This window comes from Oncorhynchus kisutch, linkage group LG7 (assembly GCF_002021735.2).
Source record: "Oncorhynchus kisutch isolate 150728-3 linkage group LG7, Okis_V2, whole genome shotgun sequence".
In the NCBI taxonomy this organism is placed as follows: domain Eukaryota; kingdom Metazoa; phylum Chordata; class Actinopteri; order Salmoniformes; family Salmonidae; genus Oncorhynchus; species Oncorhynchus kisutch.
This window is the reverse complement of record NC_034180.2, coordinates 49173206-49195978: the sequence shown is the minus strand read 5'-3', so window position 1 is coordinate 49195978 and position 22773 is coordinate 49173206. Positions and strand designations below refer to the sequence as shown.

The 22773-nt window shown below is 42.0% G+C and overlaps 1 protein-coding gene across 3 annotated transcripts in view; it reads left to right on the top strand.

The window, feature by feature from the left end:
* Window positions 1-22773, top strand: part of bahd1 (bromo adjacent homology domain containing 1) — a 39413-nt gene that overhangs the window by 14196 nt on the left and 2444 nt on the right. The window contains exons 1-6 of one of the 3 annotated variants that reach the window (XM_020488399.2): window positions 5411-5855; window positions 13513-15062; window positions 19966-20327; window positions 20751-20910; window positions 21283-21362; window positions 22660-22751. In XM_020488399.2, the coding sequence (XP_020343988.1) occupies window positions 13520-15062; window positions 19966-20327; window positions 20751-20910; window positions 21283-21362; window positions 22660-22751 (2237 nt within the window). In that variant the 5' untranslated portion in view covers window positions 5411-5855; window positions 13513-13519. Of the gene's footprint in view, window positions 1-5410; window positions 5856-13512; window positions 15063-19965; window positions 20328-20750; window positions 20911-21282; window positions 21363-22659; window positions 22752-22773 lie in introns of those variants that run through there. The other 2 variants (XM_031829233.1, XM_020488398.1) reach the window with 2 other exon arrangements.

The window sequence follows — 22773 nt, the reverse complement described above, 5'->3', positions numbered from 1 at the left end:
CTTCTGTTACTGCAAGTTATTGCTAGTTTGAGAAGCATTTGATGGTATTCCGTATTGACATTACCAGAAAATTGAAGACCTTTTTTGTAATTACATAGTATATGGGATTGATTTTAAGAAATTTGACTTAATTAATTTGATTAATATTATGGTGTTTCCATTCAGAGAAAAATTGTCCGTTTGTAAATTCAGACCATTTCGCTCTCGGAGCGCACACTGGACTTTCGGGCCAAGGACTAAGGTTCCTTTGAGGGTTCTGTCCTTACAACGGCAGTCAAGTACCCAAGCTAACGTTGGCTAGCTACTTCCAGACACAAATGAGAACTCTGACCATTTTACTTGCCCTAGCAGACCAGAGCATTGGTGACTGTAAATGTGCTGCTGGAAACAATTGAATTATATATTTTCCTGACTTTTACTGACACCGGCCATATTCAACGGGTGTTGAGTGCTCGTAAAGTAATTTATTCTGCGCTCTGGTACACTCAGACGAGAATGCTCTGAAATCCGTGTAGGTAGGCTGGACACATGAAATTTTTAACAACGTTATTTTCTGATTAAAAACTACTTCATTGCATCCGCCGCGGAGCCCAGTTTCATAATATGATCATATTTTCAGCTGCTTGCCGTCGTTTTGAAGTAATCGCGAAATACCTTATTTTAGTGTATTTTTCACCCTGCCATCTCCTATTAGCTCTATTGAGCACCGTGGCACCAACTCACCTTCCGAACGTTCTATTCCCAACTTTTTGTTCAACGTCACAATTCCTGCTTCGCTATTGTTGGCAATGAGACCTGCTCACGTTGTTTTGTAGTTAAAATGTAAACAAATGAAATAATATTGGAGCTCTGTGGTCTTCCCATTGTTTCCAATCAGGAAAATGTAGGCATGTCTGTCTTTCTCCAAATATCTTGCGATGTGTATATTTAGATTTTTTTCAAATCGGGTGTAGCTGGTGTGAAATGGCTAGGTAGTTAGCGGGGTGCGAGCCAATAGCGTTTCAATCGGTGACGTCACTCGCTCTAAGACCTTGAAGTAGTTGTTCCCCTTACTCTGCAAGGGCCACGGCTTTTGTGGAGAGATGGGTAACGATGCTTTGAGGGTGGCTGTTGTCTATGTCTGCAGAGGGTCCCTGGTTTGAGCCCAGGTAAGGGAGAGGAGAGGGACAGAAGCAAAACCATTTTAATCAGGAGAATCTCCTCTTTGTAATTATGTAAGTCTGGGCAGCGAGCTCGTTTGTCATCGATCACTAGACTAGAAAACGTCGGAAGCTTTTATTTTTTCATTACGCAGACATAAGCACAGTGGACACCATCGAGGTGTGGATGTTTAGTTTCTACACAAGTTGTTTTTTCCCAGTTTCGCCCGATGAACAGATTGTAGTGGTAAAATAAAAGGGATACATTTTTTATGGAATTCTAAGCATCACTCCAGTCAAAACAGACACAGCATCATTAAAATAATGGACTGAAAAATAATGTCTCAGAGATTCATACCTGAACCGCACCTTTATTTGCCAAGGAAGAGTACAATGTTACTTCAGCTGCATTGCAAGGCGAGCTTGCACAATTGTACATTCAATTTACATTCAAGTCACATGCAAAGCTGTCAGTTCTTAAACTTGCTCTAATGTTGAGGATAAGTTGATTCATATGGCCACGCTACAATCCTCAAACACATCAGCCACTACCTGGAATCAAGCCAGATGCCACAGCTGTGAAATGTACTGGTCTGTTTCGAGGGAAAACGGCCACAGAAACCAACCAACGTCAGCTGTTGGTGGATCCACAGCTGCAATAGATTTGAAGGGCTCCCTGGCTTCTCTCTTATCACACTTGAGTATTTACAGGGTGAGGGACAGTAACTCCTGTTTTAGGAGTCAGCCGCTGTCACCCCGAGGGGTTTTGTATGTCTCTTATCTTTCACTGAAAAGGCATAATGGCATAAAGTGTCCTTCAAAGTGACAGATGAATTAAATTGGGCATCTCCCCACTTCAGATCTTCAGAAAGACAGACCCTACTAGTCAGAGGTCCATTGTTCCTGATGGTTTTTGAGAGGCATGGCAAACTTTTATATACTGGTGTAGAAAAGCTGTCAACTAAGGGCCAGGTTGGAACTGAAAAATGTCCATGTGAGTTGATGTGATGAGATCTAAAATGCTGACCGCAAGTAGACTCCCAATCACTCTCTCTCACTCACTCACTCACTCACTCACTCTCTTTCTCTCACTCACTCTCTTTCTCTCACTCACTCTCTTTCACTCACTCACTCTCTTTCTCTCACTCACTCTCTTTCTCTCACTCACTCTCTTTCTCTCACTCACTCTCTTTCTCTCACTCACTCTCTTTCTCTCACTCACTCACTCACTCTCACACTCACGCTCTCTCTCACACTCTTACTCTCACTCACACACACAGTGGTTAGTTTCAAGACCTCCTCTCACTCACTCTCACAAACACACACACACTGGTTAGTTTCAAGTCTCCACTCAGTCAATCACTTACTCACACGGGTTAGTTTCAAGTCTCTTCTCACTTGCTCACTCTCTCAGCTCCATCTGTCACCGTCCCTGGCATCTTGCCCTGCTCTTTGAAGATGAGCTGAAGCTAACTAGACTTCCTGTGTCATCTCCTATCTGAACAGAGTTTGTGAACTGTCATCTACAAATCATCTACAAATCTGTGCACACGAATGTGTACAAATGAATGTTCACATTTGCTGCCTGTTGAGTTCATGGCAAGCATCAAACAGTTTGAAGTTTGTGTACGTCTTCTGTACATTCAAGCATTCAACACCTGACATGCTGCGCCAATATTAATGGTAAATAACTTTGGATGTAGTAACTACACTACTGTTTTTGTAATCTTCTCAAATTGGTGTGATGTGTATCTCTCTCTCTATCCTGCTTTATAGTGATCATGAAAGTTGTTTCAAAGCAGTGGTGGAAAAAGTACTAAATTGTTATACTTGAGTAAAAGTAAAGATACCATAATAGAAAATGACTCAAGTGAAAGTGAAAGTCACCCAGTAAAATACTACTTGAGTAAAAGTATTTGGTTTTAAATATACTTAAGTATCAAAAGTAAAACTAATGAATAATTAAAAATTCCTTCTATCAAAGCAAACCAGACGGCACAATTTTTTTTTTTACCGGTACATTTAAAAACATGTTTTTTTACAGATAGCCAGGGTTACACTCCAAAATTCAGACTTCGTTTACAAACAAAAGCATTTGTATTTAGTGAGTCCGCCAGATCAAAGGCAGTAGGGATGATAAGTGATGTTCTCCTGATAAGTGTGTGAATTGGTTCATTTTCCTGTCCTGCTAAGCATTCAAAATGTACTTTTGGTTGTCGGGGAAAATGTATGGAATAAAAAGTACAATATTCACTTTAGGAATGTAGTGAAGTAAAAGTAAAAGTAGTCAAACATATTAATAGGAAAGTACAGATAACCCAAAAAACTACTTAAGTAGGACATCATTAAAGTATTTTTACTTAAGTACTTTACACCACTGTTTCAAAGGGATGCTAAATTTAAAAAAAAAATCCTGTGGCACCTGGTTTGCATTCATTAATGCACGCAATGGAAAAGGTTTTTCAACAGAAAATTATTATTGGAAAGATCCATGTTGAATTGTAGTCCCTCGTGGTTTCAGTCCATTTTCTTCCGTGTGGAGCTTAAAGAGCAACTGAATGTACCTATTCCGCATGTGTTTCTCTGTTGCTCATTAAGAAAAACTTAATTTCAGTCTTGGGGATGCGGTTCGATGTGGCAGTTACTGATGTTTGTCCCCCATTAGACACCATAGTAACAAAGCCAGTATCACTTCCTCAAAATAGTCAGAATGAATCGAAGTTAACTCAAGAAATCTGAAAATCATTCGGACATTTTTTGCCGAGGAGGTTTTCAATGGTGTAAAGTACTTAAGTAAAAAATACTTTAAAATACTACTTAGAGTAAATAGTTTTTGGGGTGTAAATGTACTTTACTTTACTATTCATATTTTTTTTATACATCTTTTACTTGTCCGCAGCATTCCAAAAGAAAATAATGTACTTTTTACTCCATAAATTTCCCCTGACAACCAAAAGTACTCATTACATTTCGAATGCTTAGCAGGAAAATTGTCAAATTCTCACACTTTTAAAGAGACCATCCCTACTGCATCTGATCTGGTGGACTCACTAAACACAAATGCTTCATTTGTAAATTATGTCTGAGTGTTGGAGTGTGCCCCTGGCTATCTGTAAAATTAAAATAAATTCTGCCATCTGGTTTGCGTAATATAAGGAATGTGAAATTATTTAGACTTTTACTTTTGATAATTAAGTATATTTCAAACCAAATTATTTTAGACTCTTTTAACCCTCAAGTAAGTCCTGACGAACTCGCTGAATTTATGAACAAAATGATCCTATTTACACTTTGTAGTCAATTTTGACACTAGAATAAATGTTTCTGACTCGTATTGAGCAGTTTTCATACTCTATTAAATCAGACATGAGACCTTTTTACAGCTGTTTATCATACACTACAACTTTAATATTGATGAGACCAATTATGATTTACCCCAATAAGTGTGATTTTTGACATGATGCCAACATTATACTAAAATTACCATAAAGTTGTCTCAGATTAATTATTAGCTCAACATTATACAATTTACTTGAAGTGCGAAAATATATCAGAGTTGCGTGGCAACCCAAACACCTAACTCCGGGCAAACGCTCAGCCACGCCCACGGACGTCAGATCCCGATTTAATGTGGGAAAGAAACTGAGTACCTCCCCGACTATTTCTAGAATGCAAACGCATTCTAACCGTTCTGATTGATCCCAGAAACCTATGGTTTTGGCTAGATCCAGAACAAGTCATCATTGTCTTTGATACTCTGATTGGTTAGAGATGATCCAATCGCTGATTTACTTTGTATTGTACAACACCCCTTCATTTTGACTTCACCACAAACGACTTCACCACAAACGACTTCAATGATGGCAGTCTCAGACTGAAGCATGCAGCGAAGATGGAGCAGTGAAATAATTCACTTCCGAGTCCTCAGGCAAACATCAGAGAGCCTTTTATGTTTAGAATGGCTATGGTTGAGAAGTAAGCTATAATAACCTAGTGGATGTTCAAAATGTTATTCAAAGCAATAGGAGCAAAAGAGGCATGAATTTCATATAGGTTTAATTAGGCCTATACTTTCATTCCTGGATATTGATTTGAAATGTATTTCACTGTTTTATTGTTTTGATAGGTGGACATTGGATAGCCTGAACTGAATTTGTTACATCCCATGGAGGAAATAGACTTTGATTGGACAACCTAGATTTCAAAGACTCGCAATACCGTCGTTGTCATTGGTTTACATTTAGTTTGGAGATTTTCCGATTGGGGTTGATTCAATGAAGACTTTGTAACAAAGTTTCCGCTTGATATTGATTTTCTCATAGGTCAGGACGCCGCAGTGTCGTGAAGCAGGTTTGATTCATTCAGCAAGTTTTAATTGTCGGAGAAAACTTGATCGTTGAAGGTAGAACAGAGCGATATTGCAATTACTGGCAGTTCATTTTGACCTCGGTAAACTTCGATAATAGGAATCTTTTGAGAAAATCGTAGCTCTTATTAACGATATTTTACTCGATGTCCCAGCGCAACAGCAGTCTCTTAATGCAGCGCATGGATATTATCTCCAACATGCTACTTCGGAAGTAGGTCACCGTTTTACCACGTCTCTATTGGGCGCTCGTTTTTTTTCTAAATTACACCTCGACTCTGGTCATAATTTATAAAAGGTGTAATCTGAATTAAGAGTGGACTCAAACCGATCTTCCATCGGGACCGAAGGTAAAATTGCATAGCGCATATACGTCATATTTAATGTAAATGCTAATTGAGTGAGTGACGATGTAATAACATGCTTATAACCGCTTTATTACGCTTAGTCAGTGACCATAGTCATTCCTGGCCTGCATTCACCTGAACCCCTACTTCTGATATTATACCACAGCCTGTCATCATGTTAGAATATCCCATGTCGATGGCCGAACTCAATCATTCAGAACAGATTCTGGCAAAGCATTATCAATCTCATAATTTGGCTTTCTGGGCAGACCATAATGACCGCCTATAATATGAAATATTCGAATAGTAGTAATGAACACCCATATTAGTTATTAGTTAATCATAATGTGTGTTTCCGATCTAGTGGTTGTATAGCCTCGTGCTCATCATGGTGATAAATACATCTGATAAACCCGGACGGTGATAATACGGAACGTGATGATATGGATTCCATTGATATAACGCCCTATGGGAACTGCACTGTAGCGCAAGGTCGCTTCCCTCAACATATCCATGGTATTTTGCCTCTCTCTCTCTCAGTATTATTTGAGTTTAGGGCAGGTTTTGTGGGTTACACGATGATACCTTTAGATTATTAGGCTATTCCATATCCAGCAGTAGGCTATTTGTCACAATCTACTTGCAATGTGTTGGTCACTCATTGTGGCCAAACTGCAAATATTTCCCCAACACCAACTTTTGGTGTGATCGAAAGTAAAATAATAAAAAAAGAAAGATTAAATATTATTTAGATGCTATAGGCCTAGCATAGAAATATGTTTCTTATTCAGAGTTTGACCCTTTCTCAATATAGCGTGTCTGTAGAAAACAATGTGCTTCAGTTACACTTGATCCGTTGCATAGCCTTCTGTCGTATCCCAATGAAGCAACTTGATTTGATATCCATAGACAGAAACTCAATGTGTGTCTCCTTCTGTTCTCTCGTTATCTGTAAATTAAATGAGTCTTTCTCATGTATTAGATTTCATGGTCCACAGGAAATAATGTCCAACCAAATTGTGGGATGTTTGGAAGTGCAAGGCTAAAAATGTTTTTTAGAATCAAGTCGACTTACCGTTATTGTGGTTCTCATTTAAAACGTATGTCTGCTATAGAATAGGAAAATACGGAAGAAAGAACAACCAATCTTGTATAGAGTTGGTTTGTTTTTTAGAAGAACAATCACATTTTGATTTGGTTATGCTCTTAATACTTGTGGGGGATTATTCTCTTAAACACATCTTAGTATTGATTTGTAAATTAAATGATCATAAACTTTAAAAAACAATATTACCAAAAGTACAGGCATCTGTTTTTAAGTTTTTCTTCTTCTTCTAGTCTTATGTCTTATCTAATTCTAATCTTGACTCAGTAGTGGGTTTGAAAAGGTCGCTATTTGTTTTTGAAAGATTGGAGGAAACCAGTGAAAGGATATTGTGAAGATAAAAAGGACCAGACCTGTGTTCAGTTCAGTTTCTTTCAAATACTGTACTTGATTGAGCTTGCTTGGCACAACTCAATGGAATAATTCCAAAAGTGCAAACCCCACTTATCTGGCACTCCAAAGCTCGTACTTGAGAGAACCCAGATCTGTAAGCCACTTGTGTTGGGTAGTAATCATGCATATGGGGTGGCAGGTAGCCTAGAGCGTTGGGCCGGTAATCGAAAGGTTGCTGGATCGAATCCCCGAGCTGACAAGGTACAAATCTGTCGTTCTGCCCCTGAACAAGGTAGTTAACCCACTGTTCCCTGGTAAGAATCAAATCAAATCAAATTTATTTATATAGCCCTTCGTACATCAGCTGATATCTCAAAGTGCTGTACAGAAACCCAGCCTAAAACCCCAAACAGCAAGCAATGCAGGTGTAGAAGCACGGTGGCTAGGAAAAACTCCCTAGAAAGGCCAATACCTAGGAAGAAACCTAGAGAGGAACCAGGCTATGTGGGGTGGCCAGGCCTCTTCTGGCTGTGCCGGGTGGAGATTATAACAGAACATGGCCAAGATGTTCAAATGTTCATAAATGACCAGCATGGTCGAATAATAATAAGGCAGAACAGTTGAAACTGGAGCAGCAGCACAGTCAGGTGGAAGTTGAAACTGGAGCATCAGCATGGCCAGGTGGACTGGGGACAGCAAGGAGTCATCATGTCAGGTAGTCCTGGGGCATGGTCCTAGGGCTCAGGTCAGTTGAAACTGGAACAGCAGCATGGCCAGGTGGACTGGGGACAGCAAGGAGTCATCATGTCAGGTAGTCCTCGGGCATGGTCCTAGGGCTCAGGTCCTCCGAGAGAGAGAAAGAAAGAGAGAAGGAGAGAATTAGAGAACGCACACTTAGATTCACACAGGACACCGAATAGGACAGGAGAAGTACTCCAGATATAACAAACTGACCCCAGCCCCCCGACACATAAACTACTGCAGCATAAATACTGGAGGCTGAGACAGGAGGGGTCAGGAGACACTGTGGCCCCATCCGAGGACACCCCCGGACAGGGCCAAACAGGAAGGATATAACCCCACCCACTTTGCCAAAGCACAGCCCCCACACCACTAGAGGGATATCTTCAACCACCAACTTACCATCCTGAGACAAGGCTGAGTATAGCCCACAAAGATCTCCGCCACGGCACAACCCAAGGGGGGGCGCCAACCCAGACAGGATGACCACAACAGTGAATCAACCCACTCAGGTGACGCACCCCCTCCAGGGACGGCATGAGAGAGCCCCAGCAAGCCAGTGACTCAGCCCCTGTAATAGGGTTAGAGGCAGAGAATCCCAGTGGAAAGAGGGGAACCGGCCAGGCAGAGACAGCAAGGGCGGTTCGTTGCTCCAGAGCCTTTCCGTTCACCTTCCCACTCCTGGGCCAGACTAAACTCAATCATATGACCCACTGAAGAGATGAGTCTTCAGTAAAGACTTAAAGGTTGAGACCGAGTTTGCATCTCTGACATGGGTAGGCAGACCGTTCCATAAAAATGGAGCTCTATAGGAGAAAGCCCTGCCTCCAGCTGTTTGCTTAGAAATTCTAGGGACAATTAGGAGGCCTGCGTCTTGTGACCGTAGCGTACGTGTAGGTATGTACGGCAGGACCAAATCAGAGAGATAGGTAGGAGCAAGCCCATGTAATGCTTTGTAGGTTAGCAGTAAAACCTTGAAATCAGCCCTTGCTTTGACAGGAAGCCAGTGTAGAGAGGCTAGCACTGGAGTAATATGATCACATTTTTTGGTTCTAGTCAGGATTCTAGCAGCCGTATTTAGCACTAACTGAAGTTTATTTAGTGCTTTATCCGGGTAGCCGGAAAATAGAGCATTGCAGTAGTCTAACCTAGAAGTGACAAAAGCATGGATTAATTTTTCTGCATCATTTTTGGACAGAAAGTTTCTGATTTTTGCAATGTTACGTAGATGGAAAAAAGCTGTCCTCGAAATGGTCTTGATATGTTCTTCAAAAGAGAGATCAGGGTCCAGAGTAACGCCGAGGTCCTTCACAGTTTTATTTGAGACGACTGTACAACCATTAAGATTAATTGTCAGATTCAACAGAAGATCTCTTTGTTTCTTGGGACCTAGAACAAGCATCTCTGTTTTGTCCGAGTTTAATTGTAGAAAGTTTGCAGCCATCCACTTCCTTATGTCTGAAACACATGCTTCTAGCGAGGGCAATTTTGGGGCTTCACCATGTTTCATTGAAATGTACAGCTGTGTGTCATCCGCATAGCAGTGAAAGTTTACATTATGTTTTCGAATAACATCCCCAAGAGGTAAAATATATAGTGAAAACAATAGTGGTCCTAAAACGGAACCTTGAGGAACACCGAAATTTACAGTTGATTTGTCAGAGGACAAACCATTCACAGAGACAAACTGATATCTTTCCGACAGATAAGATCTAAACCAGGCCAGAACATGTCCGTGTAGACCAATTTGGGTTTCCAATCTCTCCAAAAGAATGTGGTGATCGATGGTATCAAAAGCAGCACTAAGGTCTAGGAGCACGAGGACAGATGCAGAGCCTCGGTCCGATGCCATTAAAATGTCATTTACCACCTTCACAAGTGCCGTCTCAGTGCTATGATGGGGTCTAAAACCAGACTGAAGCATTTCGTATACATTGTTTGTCTTCAGGAAGGCAGTGAGTTGCTGCGCAACAGCCTTCTCTAAAATTTTTGAGAGGAATGGAAGATTCGATATAGGCCGATAGTTTTTTATATTTTCTGGGTCAAGGTTTGGCTTTTTCAAGAGAGGCTTTATTACTGCCACTTTTAGTGAGTTTGGTACACATCCAGTGGATAGAGAGCCGTTTATTATGTTCAACATAGGAGGGCCAAGCACAGGAAGCAGCTCTTTCAGTAGTTTAGTTGGAATAGGGTCCAGTATGCAGCTTGAAGGTTTAGAGGCCATGATTATTTTCATCATTGTGTCAAGAGATATAGTACTAAAACACTTGAGCGTCTCTCTTGATCCTAGGTCCTGGCAGAGTTGTGCAGACTCAGGACAACTGAGGTTTGGAGGAATACGCAGGTTTAAAGAGGAGTCCGTAATTTGCTTTCTAATAATCATCCTCTCTTGGGGAATGCTGCTTTTTAGTTAGCTTTGCGACAGTATCAAAAAGGAATTTCGGATTGTTCTTATTTTCCTCAATTAAGTTAGAAAAATAGGATGATCGAGCAGCAGTAAGGGCTCTACGGTACTGCACGGTACCATCCTTCCAAGCTAGTCGGAAGACTTCCAGTTTGGTGTGGCGCCATTTCCGTTCCAATTTTCTGGAAGCTTGCTTCAGAGCTCGGGTATTTTCTGTGTACCAGGGAGCTAGTTTCTTGGGAGATTTTTTTTTAGTTTTTAGGGGTGCAACTGCATCTAGGGTATTGCGCAAGGTTAAATTGAGATCCTCAGTTAGGTGGAAGAATGTGTTCTTGACCGATAAAGATGAAATAAAATGACAAAAAAATAAAAATGAGGCATAGAGACAGGTCTCTCCTGTACTTCTGTTCTAACTGATCTGTGGGAATAACAGAACTACATCAATAGGAAGGCAGACTGGGTTCCTGTAAGGTAGGGATGTTTAGGTCTTGGATGTGTGAATAAAACCTCCTCCATTCATGTCATAAGAATTTCCCACTGCCTCATGTTATCAAACAAATGAATTGGGGGGTGACAACAGTTATGGGTGTTTTCCTGCATTGATTTCAGGGGGTAGTAGTCACACCAACATTTGAATGGTTGCAGATTGATTTTATGACATGTTCAACGCCGATACTGATAATTGGAGGACCCAAAAAGCCGATAACGATTAATCGGACGACTTTTGTATTTAATTTTTTATTTATTTGTAATAATGACAATTTCAACAATACTGATTGAACACTTATTTTAACTTAATACATCAATAAAAATCTATTTAGCCTCATAGATAATGAAACATAATGAAACATGTTCAATTTGGTTTAAATAATGCAAAAACAAAGTGTTGGAGAATAAAGTAAAAGTGCAATATGTGCAATGTAAAAAAGCTAACGTTTAAGTTCCTTGTTCAGAACATGAGAACATATGATGGTTCCTTTTAACATGAGACTTCAATATTCCAAGGTAAGAGGTTTTAGGTTGTAGTTAATATAGTATTTATAGGACTATTTCTCTTTTATACCATTTGTATTTCATATACCTTTTGACTATTGGATGTTCATGCAAAGCAAGGGGAACAACCACTCCAAGTCTCAGAGCGAATGACAATTGAAATGCTATTAGCGCGCACCCCGCTAACTAGCTAGCCATTTCCCATCGGTTCGACCAGCCTAATCTCGGGAGTTGATAGGCTTGAAGTCATAAACAGCGCAATGCTTGAAGCACAAGGAAGAGCTGCTGGCAAAATGCACTAAAGTGCTGTTTGAATGAATGCTTACGAGCATGCTGGTGCCTACCATCGCTCAATCAGACTGCTCTATCAAATATCAAATCAAAGACTTAATTATATTATTAATAACACACAGAAATAGGAGCCTTTGTTCATTAATATGGTCGAATCTGGAAACTATCATCTCGAAAACAAAACGTTTATTATTTCAGTGAAATACGAAACCCTTCCGTATTTTATCTAACGGGTGGCATCCCTAAGTCTAAATATTCCTGTTACATTGCACAACCTTCAATGTTATGTCATAATTACGTAAAATTCTGGCAAATTAGTTCACAAAGAGCCAGGCTTCCCATGCTGTTGCATATACCCTGACTCTGCGTGCAATGAACGCAAGAGAAGTGACACAATTTCACCTGGTTAATATTGCCTGCTAACCTGGATTTCTTTTAGCTAAATATGCAGGTTTAAAAATATATACTTCTGTGTATTGATTTTAAGAAAGGCATTGGTGTTTATGGTTAGGTACAGTCGTGCAACGATTGTTCTTTTTTTCGCAAAAGCGCTTTTGTTAAATCCTCCCCTTGCGTTGCATCGATTATATGCAACCCAGGACATGCTAGATAAACTAGTAATATCATCGACCATGTGTAGTTAACTAGTGATTATGATTGATTAGTTTTTTTTATAAGATAAGTTTAATGCTAGTTAGCAACTTACCTTGGCTTCTTACTGCATTCGCATAACAGGCAGGCTCCTTGTGGAATGCAATGAGAGGCAAGTGGTTAGCACGTTGGACTAGTTAATTGTAAGGTTGCAAGATTGAATCCCGGAGCTGACAAGGTAAAGATCTGTCGTTCTGCCCTGAATAAGGCAGTTAACCCACTGTTCCTAGGCCATCATTGAAAATAAGAATGTGTTCTTAACTGACTTGCCTAGTTAAATAAAGGTGTAAAAAAATATATATTTAAATACCGATTTCCGATTGTTGTGAACTTGAAATCGGCCCTAATTAATCGGCCATTCCGATTAATCGGTCGACCTCCAGTTCATAGTATGATAGAAGATTAAGTGCCGTAAGAGAAAGCAAGTCATCATAAGGCTTCAGAAGACTGGGTCATTTCAGGTTTTAGGTTTTGTATTGGAAAAACGACTTCTATCCGGGAGTCTTTGATATGAATGGCCACTGTGGAAAGTGGCGATTTTCCTATTTGTGAATGACAATCCACTCTTAGACATTATGACTAGAGTGTGATTGTATTTCCTGAGAGCTAAACGTTTATTGCAATTTATTCTGTGAGGATGTAGATAAAGTAGAATCTGAAGCTTGTTTGATGAGTCACTTGGATCTGCACAATAGGATAAGGGCAAGATTTTGCTTTCCTGGAAATATGATTGTGTGTGTGTGTGTGTGTGTGTGTGTGTGTGTGTGTGTGTGTGTGTGTGTGTGTGTGTGTGTGTGTGTGTGTGTGTGTGTGTGTGTGTGTGTGTTGGGTAATTCCTACATCGATATGATCCTATGTCAGTCAGCAGTGGTATCTTTCTGACCTTGTCACTTTTTGAAACCCATATCCCCTCTGTACTAACTGTTTCTACTACAGGCTTACTCTTTAAGCCAGTTACCAGTTGCAAAATATGTGGTCAACCACATCAGTGTTTCAGCAGATAAAATATAGCGGTTTTTTAATGGGTGTAATAAAAACTGTATTGAGCCAAACTTTCTTTTTGGGCATTCATCCACTGTCATGTCGGTTTTTGCAACAAAAAAACTCTCCCCATATATTGATTTCTTGGTCTCCTTCCCCAGGGTCTGTATGAAGGGATGTGATGACCCATGCAGATACCGCCCCAGTGACTCCTGGGAGCAGGTAGGTCTTCCACATGCAGAGGCCATGGTGGGGGGAGCCCGGCCAAAACTAAAAAGAGGGAGGCCCAAGGAGGTAAAGAGAGGCAGTGTGAAGGAGAGCAATGAACTGTGGGAAGAGGAGGAAGGCAGGAAGCGGGATCTGTGCGAGGGGGACAGCCTCGACTGTCGAGTCCTTCTCACTCGTCTGGAGTCGAGCAGTGATGAGGACAAGGAGAGCTGCTTGGAAGCTCCAATAGAGACCAAAGAAGAAGGGAGCCATAGCCTAGTGCGTGGAAGGACCAAGCCCTGCAAGTCTAGACAAAAGACCTGCAAAGCCTGTCGGCTAGCGCCGGAACCAAACAATCAATCAAAAGTGTTATGCACATTACCTGTCGTGGAACCTCGCAAACGGAGGCTGGCCTCTCTCAACGCGGAGGCTGTGAATAGTCTGCTCTTATACAGAGAACATCCGCAAGGGTCCAGACTCGTAAATAAGCTACATTCCAATGGGAATCTGGCAAAGGATACAATCATTTTGGGCCATAACACCCCAAGTGGTCCTAAGGTGGCAAAATCAGACATTTGTGGAATTGGAAGTTCCAAAACATACCAAAAGACTATGAAGATGGAGGATGTGAGTCTGCTGAGTCTGTACGGTCCCACCCCTCGGCGTCAGGCCAGCCTCAATGCTGCTGCTTTGCTCAAGATCACCAGCACCTCCTTCAAAGCCAAACACCGGGGGGCCAAGGCCAACTGCAACCAGCTGAGTGGGGTAGTGAGGATCAAGTTAAAGAAACGGCATCATCATGAAATCCATCACAGGCAATCCCAGGTCCAGCCACAGCTGGTTCAGAAATGCTGTAATCTCTGTAAAAGGGAATACTTCCACCCAGAACCACAGTGGGAGGGGACTACAGGGGGGAATGGCTCCATCAGATCTGACTTCCAGTGTGGATCCTTCCTTGGCTACCCAATGAAGTCTGTGGAGGTGCCAGTCGAGACCCAGGTGACTCCTTCTTTCTGCTGCTGCTCCCAGGAAAGTTTGGGGGAGTACTGCCACCGACTGGCCCTGTTCCTTGGCCAAAAGAGCTTCGGTGACGACGAACTTGAGGAGCATTCGCTCTCCAAGGGCCGCCTCCTCTCTCCCCGTTCCCTTGCCCACCCACATGCCCTGACCATAGGCCCCCACCCTTACCCATGTTTCTCAGGCTATTATGTCCACTTTGCCCACCACAAGACCTCCTCTACCCTCATGACCTCCATGAGCTCCAGCCCCATGCCCTACCCGCCCTCTTCTGTGGCCTCCATCACGTTGTGCCCTGGTGGGGTCCAGAGTCCCAAGCTGCTGTCCCCGACCGGCTCCCACCCCTCAGGAATCTCCCACCCGGTCTACTGCTATGGAGAAGCCTGCAGAATCAGTCGCTACCCCTACAGAGCAGTAACAACCCTCGCCAGCAGGGGGTGCTGCTATAATGCAGGTTGCTCCAGCTGCAGCCATAACACCAAGTTGGGTAAGAGAAGGCAGAAATGCCTATAGATATGTAGTAATAATGATGTGAATGGGTCATGATGATTGCAGAGTGTTAACTGCATATTTGAGATGGCTCAGTGACCTTTTTTAGTCAGTCAAATCAGCTACAATCTGCCGAGAAAATTCTCATGTTTTTACCTATTTTAGAATACAGAGAATCAGAAATGTTACAGGTGAGGCAAGAATCTAAAGTTTTCAAGAAAGTTGTTCAGTTGTGTTCTAGGATTAGGTGTTCTAGGGTTAGGATTAGGTGTTCTAGGGTTAGGATTAGGTGTTCTAGGGTTAGGATTAGGTGTTCTAGGGTTAGGATTATGAGTTCTAGGGTTAGGATTAGGTGTTCTAGGGTTAGGATTAGGTGTTCTAGGGTTAGGATTAGGTGTTCTAGGGTTAGGATTAGGTGTTCTAGGGATTCATTCAGTGGGATCTAAAAGCCCAGTGGGGTTTAAATCCCAGTCCTGAGCTGAACTATGTTTCTTATCCCTGCTCGCCACTCTAGCCATTAGTTGCGTGAGTAGGTCCAATGAGTAATCACCACAGATTGTGTAAATAGAATGTACTGTATTTACTATTGAAGCTGTGGCCTATTCGTCTGGAGATGCCAAACTGTGCTCTCTGATCAACCAAACAGCATTTACTCCCAGTGTTCATATATACAGGGTGGCAGGGTAGCCTAGTGGTTAGAGCGTTGGACTAGTAACCAGAAGGTTGCATGTTCAAACCCACGAGCTGACAAGGTACAAATCTGTCGTTCTGCCCCTGAACAGGCAGTTAACCCACTGTTCCTAGGCCGTCATTGAAAATATGAATTTGTTCTTAACTGACTTGCCTGGTTAAATAAAGGTAAAAATATATATATATTTTTTAAATACACTACCGTTCAAAAGTTTGTGGTCACTTAGAAATGTCCTTGTTTTTGAAAGAGAAGCACATTTTTTGTCCATTAAAATAACATAAAATTGATCAGAAATACAGTGTAGACATCGTTAATGTTGTAAATGACTATTGTAGCTGGAAACGGCAGATATGTTTTAATGGAATATCTACATAGGTGTACAGAGGCCCATTATCAGCAACCATCACTCCTGTGTTCCAATGGCACATTGTGTTAGCTAATCCAAGTTTATCATTTTAAAATGGCTAATTGATCATTAGAAAACCCTTTTGCAATTATATTTGCAGAGCTGAAAACTGTTGTTCTGATTAAAGAAGCAATACAACTGGCCTTCTTTAGACTAGTTGAGTATCTGGAGCTTCAGCATTTGTGGGTTCGATTACAGGCTCAAAATGGCCAATTAACTGTCTTCTGAAACTCGTCAGTCTATTCTTGTTCTGAGAAATGAAGGCTATTCCATGCGAGAAATTGCCAAGAAACTGAAGATCTCGTACAACGCTGTGTACGGCTCCCTTCACAGAACAGCGCAATCTGGCTCTAACCAGAATAGAAAGGAAAGTGGGAGGCCCCAGTGTACTACTGAGCAAGAGGACAAGTACATTAGAGTGTCTAGTTTGAGAAACAGACGCCTCACAAATCCTCAACTGGCAGCTTCATTAAACAGTACTCGCAAAGCACCAGTCTCAACGTCAACAGTGAAGAGGCAACTCTGGGATGCTGGCCTTCTAGGCAGAGTTCCTCTGTCCAGTGTCTGTGTTCTTTTGCCCATCTTAATCTTTTATTTTTATTGGCCAGTCTGAGATATGGCTTTTTCTTTGCAACTCTGCCTAGAAGGCCAGCATCCCGGAGTCGGCTCTTCACTGCTGGCGTTGACTGGTGTTTTGCGGGTACATGTGGAATCATTTCAGCCTGTCTTGTGTGTATATATATATATATATATATATACACACACACACAAGACAGACTGAAATGATTCCACATGTCATTTCAGCCAGGAGTCCCATAGCCCCTTTACAGTACTTGAGTCACTGCCTCCGGAGCAGTGGATGACAACCAGAACAGGGCCACTCTTACTGAGGGAATTTGTTCTCAGCTGGTCTGTGGTCAGATCGTATTTGTCGGGGACCACAGCAGCACGACTTCATTTAAGTATGCTGATTACAGATCAATATGGCGTGTCGTTGGCTAGCCCGCTCAGAGGCGCTATTAGCTGAGGTAAATTGGTATTTGACAATGTCTTGTTGCCTCTGTTGAGCTGCCTGCTTTGATGTGACACAGAAATTGACCCTTTTCCCCAGAGAAGTGACAGAGACTTCTGTTTTAATTTCCTACTACCACAAGCTATCCGTATCATCCTAGCTGGCCTTAATGTTCAGGTGAACCTGCACTACACTAGCGTGGTGGGTTGATTCCTTTGGGGTTTTCAAAGACTCCACACACACTCCTACATTACATTACAGCGTCTCCACTACCATTGTGTACAGAGCCAATCATGCCTCAGCTGATGGAATCCTAGATTCCCAGGAACAAACAGTAGTGGTAAATGAGTGCTGACTGAGATGATGGGAGGCAAGTAACATAAATGCTATAATAATATATATATATATATATATACAGTGCCTTGCGAAAGTATTCGGCCCCCTTGAACTTTGCGACCTTTTGCCACATTTCAGGCTTCAAACATAAATATATAAAACTGTATTTTTTTGTGAAGAATCAACAACAAGTGGGACACAATCATGAAGTGGAACGACATTTACTTTTTTAACAAATCAATAACTGAAAAATTGGGCGTGCAAAATTATTCAGCCCCCTTAAGTTAATACTTTGTAGCGCCACCTTTTGCTGCGATTACAGCTGTAAGTCGCTTGGGGTATGTCTCTATCAGTTTTGCACATCGATAGACTGAAATGTTTTCCCATTCCTCCTTGCAAAACAGCTTGAGCTCAGTGAGGTTGGATGGAGAGCATTTGTGAACAGCAGTTTTCAGTTCTTTCCACAGATCCTCGATTGGATTCAGGTCTGGACTTTGACTTGGCCATTCTAACACCTGGATATGTTTATTTTTGAACCATTCCATTGTAGATTTTGCTTTATGTTTTGGATCATTGTCTTGTTGGAAGACAAATCTCCATCCCAGTCTCAGGTCTTTTGCAGACTCCATCAGGTTTTCTTCCGGAATGGTCCTGTATTTGGCTCCATCCATCTTCCCATCAATTTTAACCATCTTCCCTGTCCCTGCTGAAGAAAAGCAGGCCCAAACCATGATGCTGCCACCACCATGTTTGACAGTGGGGATGGTGTGTTCAGGGTGATGAGCTGTGTTGCTTTTACGCCAAACATAACGTTTTGCATTGTTGCCAAAAAGTTCAATTTTGGTTTCATCTGACCAGAGCACCTTCTTCTACATGTTTGGTGTGTCTCCCAGGTGGCTTGTGGCAAACTTTAAACGACACTTTTTATGGATATCTTTAAGAAATGGCTTTCTTCTTGCCACTCTTCCATAAAGGCCAGATTTGTGCAATATACGACTGATTGTTGTCCTATGGACAGAGTCTCCCACCTCAGCTGTAGCTCTCTGCAGTTCATCCAGAGTGATCATGGGCCTCTTGGCTGCATCTCTGATCAGTCTTCTCCTTGTATGAGCTGAAAGTTTAGAGGGACGGCCAGGTCTTGGTAGATTTGCAGTGGTCTGATACTCCTTCCATTTCAATATTATCGCTTGCACAGTGCTCCTTGGGATGTTTAAATCTTGGGAAATCTTTTTGTATCCAAATCCGGCTTTAAACTTCTTCACAACAGTATCTCTGACCTGCCTGGTGTGTTCCTTGTTCTTCATGATGCTCTCTGCACTTTTAACGGACCTCTGAGACTATCACAGTGCAGGTGCATTTATACGGAGACTTGATTACACACAGGTGGATTGTATTTATCATCATTAGTCATTTAGGTCAACATTGGATCATTCAGAGATCCTCACTGAACTTCTGGAGAGAGTTTGCTGCACTGAAAGTAAAGGGGCTGAATAATTTTGCACGCCCAATTTTCTGTTTTTGATTTGTTAAAAAAGTTTGAAATATCCAATAAATGTCGTTCCACTTCATGATTGTGTCCCACTTGTTGTTGATTCTTCACAAAAAAATACAGTTTTATATCTTTATGTTTGAAGCCTGAAATGTGGCAAAAGGTCGCAAAGTTCAAGGGGGCCGAATACTTTCGCAAGGCACTGTATATATAAGTAGAATATTTGCATAATAGGTGGCTAAACACTATTCACTAAAAACATCTCTCCACTGCATCACTATTACAGTATCATAATTATTCCATTATTCCAGAAGGTTCAGTTGTGTCAAGTCTGATAACAGAAACATTTGAACATATAGACAGCAACATTAACACATAATGGATACAAATGCTGACAAGGTATATACAAGATAAAATGGAAGTCACAGCCATCCGTTTTCATTTCAAAGCCGTACTGATGCTTGTACAAAACTTGTAGCAGCTCTGTTGGTTCGCGCCCTGAATGCAGTGCTGCATATTGGCTGTTCAGTGGATGTGTAACATCCAAGATTATTTTATTACCCCTTTTTACTTGTGCGCTCTTTGTAAATGTCTCAGAGAGCTTTTTGCTTGTACAGATAGATGTATGTTCCCTCCCTCTGATCACTCTCAATATCTTTAGCCAGCTATCTGATTCCACACTGCCTGTCTGGGGGACCATCAGGCCACAACAAATGGCCATCTCTGCTACTCTGATGTGGCCAGCCCCGTGGCCAGCCCTGTGGCCAGCCCTGTGGCCAGCCCTGTGGCTCAAAGCTACAATTAAGACAGAGGATACAGATCGTGTTCTTATCTCTACTGCACACAGCGTCAGTGTCACTGAAACGGAGTGTCCCCATGGCAGGAAAGGAGAGGATGAATGTGAAGTAAGATGTGAGTTTAAGAGACTGATTACTCCAGTGTCTGACTGTTCCACTTTTCCTCACAGAAGACTACTCCCCGCCTTTGGAGTACCACAGCCCCCCCTCTGTCCCAGTTTCCCCCACACAAGGCTGCCTTGCCACCGCCAGCACTCCCCCAGCTGGCCAATCAGTGCCCCACCTCCAGAACCCTCTATCGGACCCCAGCCAACCGAGGATTACGCTGCAAGTGACCCGGGAGTGTCCTCAGCGTGTAAAGCCACCCAGCAGCTCTCGGTCTGGGGTATGTGGTGACTCCCATATTCGAGACGAACATCAGCTGGGACCTGCCGCCAGCGGAGCTGCCAAGCAGCAGAGGATCACCCGTCGCCGGGCAACCAATGGCTGGCTGCCCGTGGGCGTGGCCTTCGAGAAGGAGGTTTTCACTGTGGTATGTGTCGCTCTGTGTTAAGAGATACTGGTTGTGCCTTGTAAGATAGCTAGCTGAGGCTACAGAATATTAGAATTTCCTCTAAAGGAAAACTTAGTCTGTATGCATGTATGGTATTATTACCATCCACTCTTACTTCTGTGCTAAAAACATTGCTAATAACCGGGTGATTAGCATGTGCTAATAACAGTTCCAATAACCGGGTGATTAGCATGTGCTAACAATACTGTTAATAACCGGGTGATTAGCATGTGCTAACAATACTGTTAATAAGCAGGTGGTTACCATGTGCTAACAATACTGTTAATAACCGGGTGATTAGCATGTGCTAACAGTACTGTTAATAACCAGGTGGTTACCATGTGCTAACAACAATGCTAATAGTATGTGCCATCAACAATGACATATTGACTATGTTTCCAGGGGGAAGAGACGACAGTGTTGCGCAAATGTTTCGAAGGAGTACAGCGGGACGGGGAGGTCATTCGGGTTCGAGACACAGTCCTGCTGCGCTCTGGTACCAGGAAGAAGTCTCTGCCCTACGTAGCCAAAATCTCAGCCCTGTGGAAGGACCCCGAATCAGGTGAAGTTCTGCCTCTTTCACACGTAGCTAAACTGATACAAATGGATGATACAAAACTATAGGCTTGTTTTTTTTTAAACGCTTCAATTAGTGTTGGTTTTGTTTTAAATACTTGGTCGGCACTCAAGTGAGCTTGCCTGGCACAGACAGTGTGCCAGGCAACTGATGGCCAGGTTTTGTACTTTTTCATACTACTCCATCTGGCATTCCAGTCAGCAATCAAATGCTCTGTCTGCCGCAAACTTTTGTAGAATGTGACAAAAAAAGTTTAAATGATTATGAATGGGCTCCCTACACATCACATCAAATGTTTAATTCGAATTTGGTAATCCTCTTCTCACTCTGAAAATGGCACTGTTTGTGTGTCCTCAGGAGAGATGATGATGAGCCTGTTTTGGTTCTACCGCCCAGAACACACACAGGGAGGACGAAATCCCAACACACACTGTGAGGTGAGTTCTCCGGAAAGCACAGTTAACACTGTGAGGGGAGTTCTCCAGAAAGCCCAGTTCACACTGTAAGGTGCGTTCTCTGGAAAGCCCAGTTCACACTGTAAGGTGCGTTCTCTGGAAAGCCCAGTTCACACTGTGAGGTGAGTTCTCCTGAAAGCCCAGTTCACATTGTAAGGTGAGTTCTCCAGAAAGCCCAGTTCACACTGTGGATGCCATCTACAATGTTTGTGCAGACTCAGCCTGGGGAAAGAGATGGCAAACACATTGTTTCCATTTAATGATGTATTTCCTGGAGAAATAGGCTGCACAGGCTTCCCAGTGTCAATATCCCCCAGGAACAAACACACTTTGTTCACCCAGGCTATGAATACTAAACAGCAGCCTTATTCACCATGCTCTGCGAGAGAGAGTTGGGGCGTGTTCATTAGGGAGAAAACGTTTTGAAACCGGGCGGCACTAGCTGAACTCGTCCAATGAAAAAAAAGATTTTCATTTAGGGTTGTAGAATGTTTTACTACAGTGTGCTCTGCTGAATACCCTGGGCTTTGAGAAGACCAAAGCTACTGCTCTGCTTTACGGAAGTCTCTGAAATGATAACCAGCTAGGATTAAATCAAAACTTAGACTGCACCATTTTTGAATTCCCAATGCAAGGGTGATTTCCTGATGAAGACGTTGGTTGAAAAGGGCTATGCAGAGTTTTCTGTGTGCAAACTGATATTTTAGAATTGGTTAAGGGTTTGTTGAGGGTTTGGCTAGTCAGTTTGCACATCAGAAAAGTCTGTATAGATCTTCCCAAGTGGGTCTTTATGACAATGATGTCAGACACGTAGTTAAGGGATCGTTCAGAAATGACGTATTTTGATATATTTAAATACAGTATGTTCAATATGCTGAACTATCTCTTTACGCTGCTGCTTCTCTCTGTTGATTATCTGTGCATAGTCACTTTAACTCTACCTACGTGTACATATTACCTCAATTACCTCGACTAACCAGTGCCCCCGCACATTGACTGTACCGGTATCCCCTGTATATAGCCTCGCTACTGTTATTTTACTGCTATTCTTTAATTATTTGTTACTTTTATCTATTTTTTACTTAACACTTGTTTTTTTCTTAAAACTGCATTGTTGGTTTTTAAGGGCTTGTATAAGTAAGAATTTCACTGTTGTATTCAGTATTTCACTGTAAGGTCTATACCAGTTGTATTCGGCGCATGAGACAAACAACATTTGATTTGTTTTGGTTTATGATATTCAGTTTTCTCTCCTCTTGTCACCCAACTTCATTTCCAGAATGAAATTTTTGCATCTCGGCATCAGGATGAAAACAGTGTGGCCTGCATCGAAGACAAGTGCTACGTGTTGACGTTAGCACAGTACTGTAGGTAAGGTCTGTTCATCTCTGAT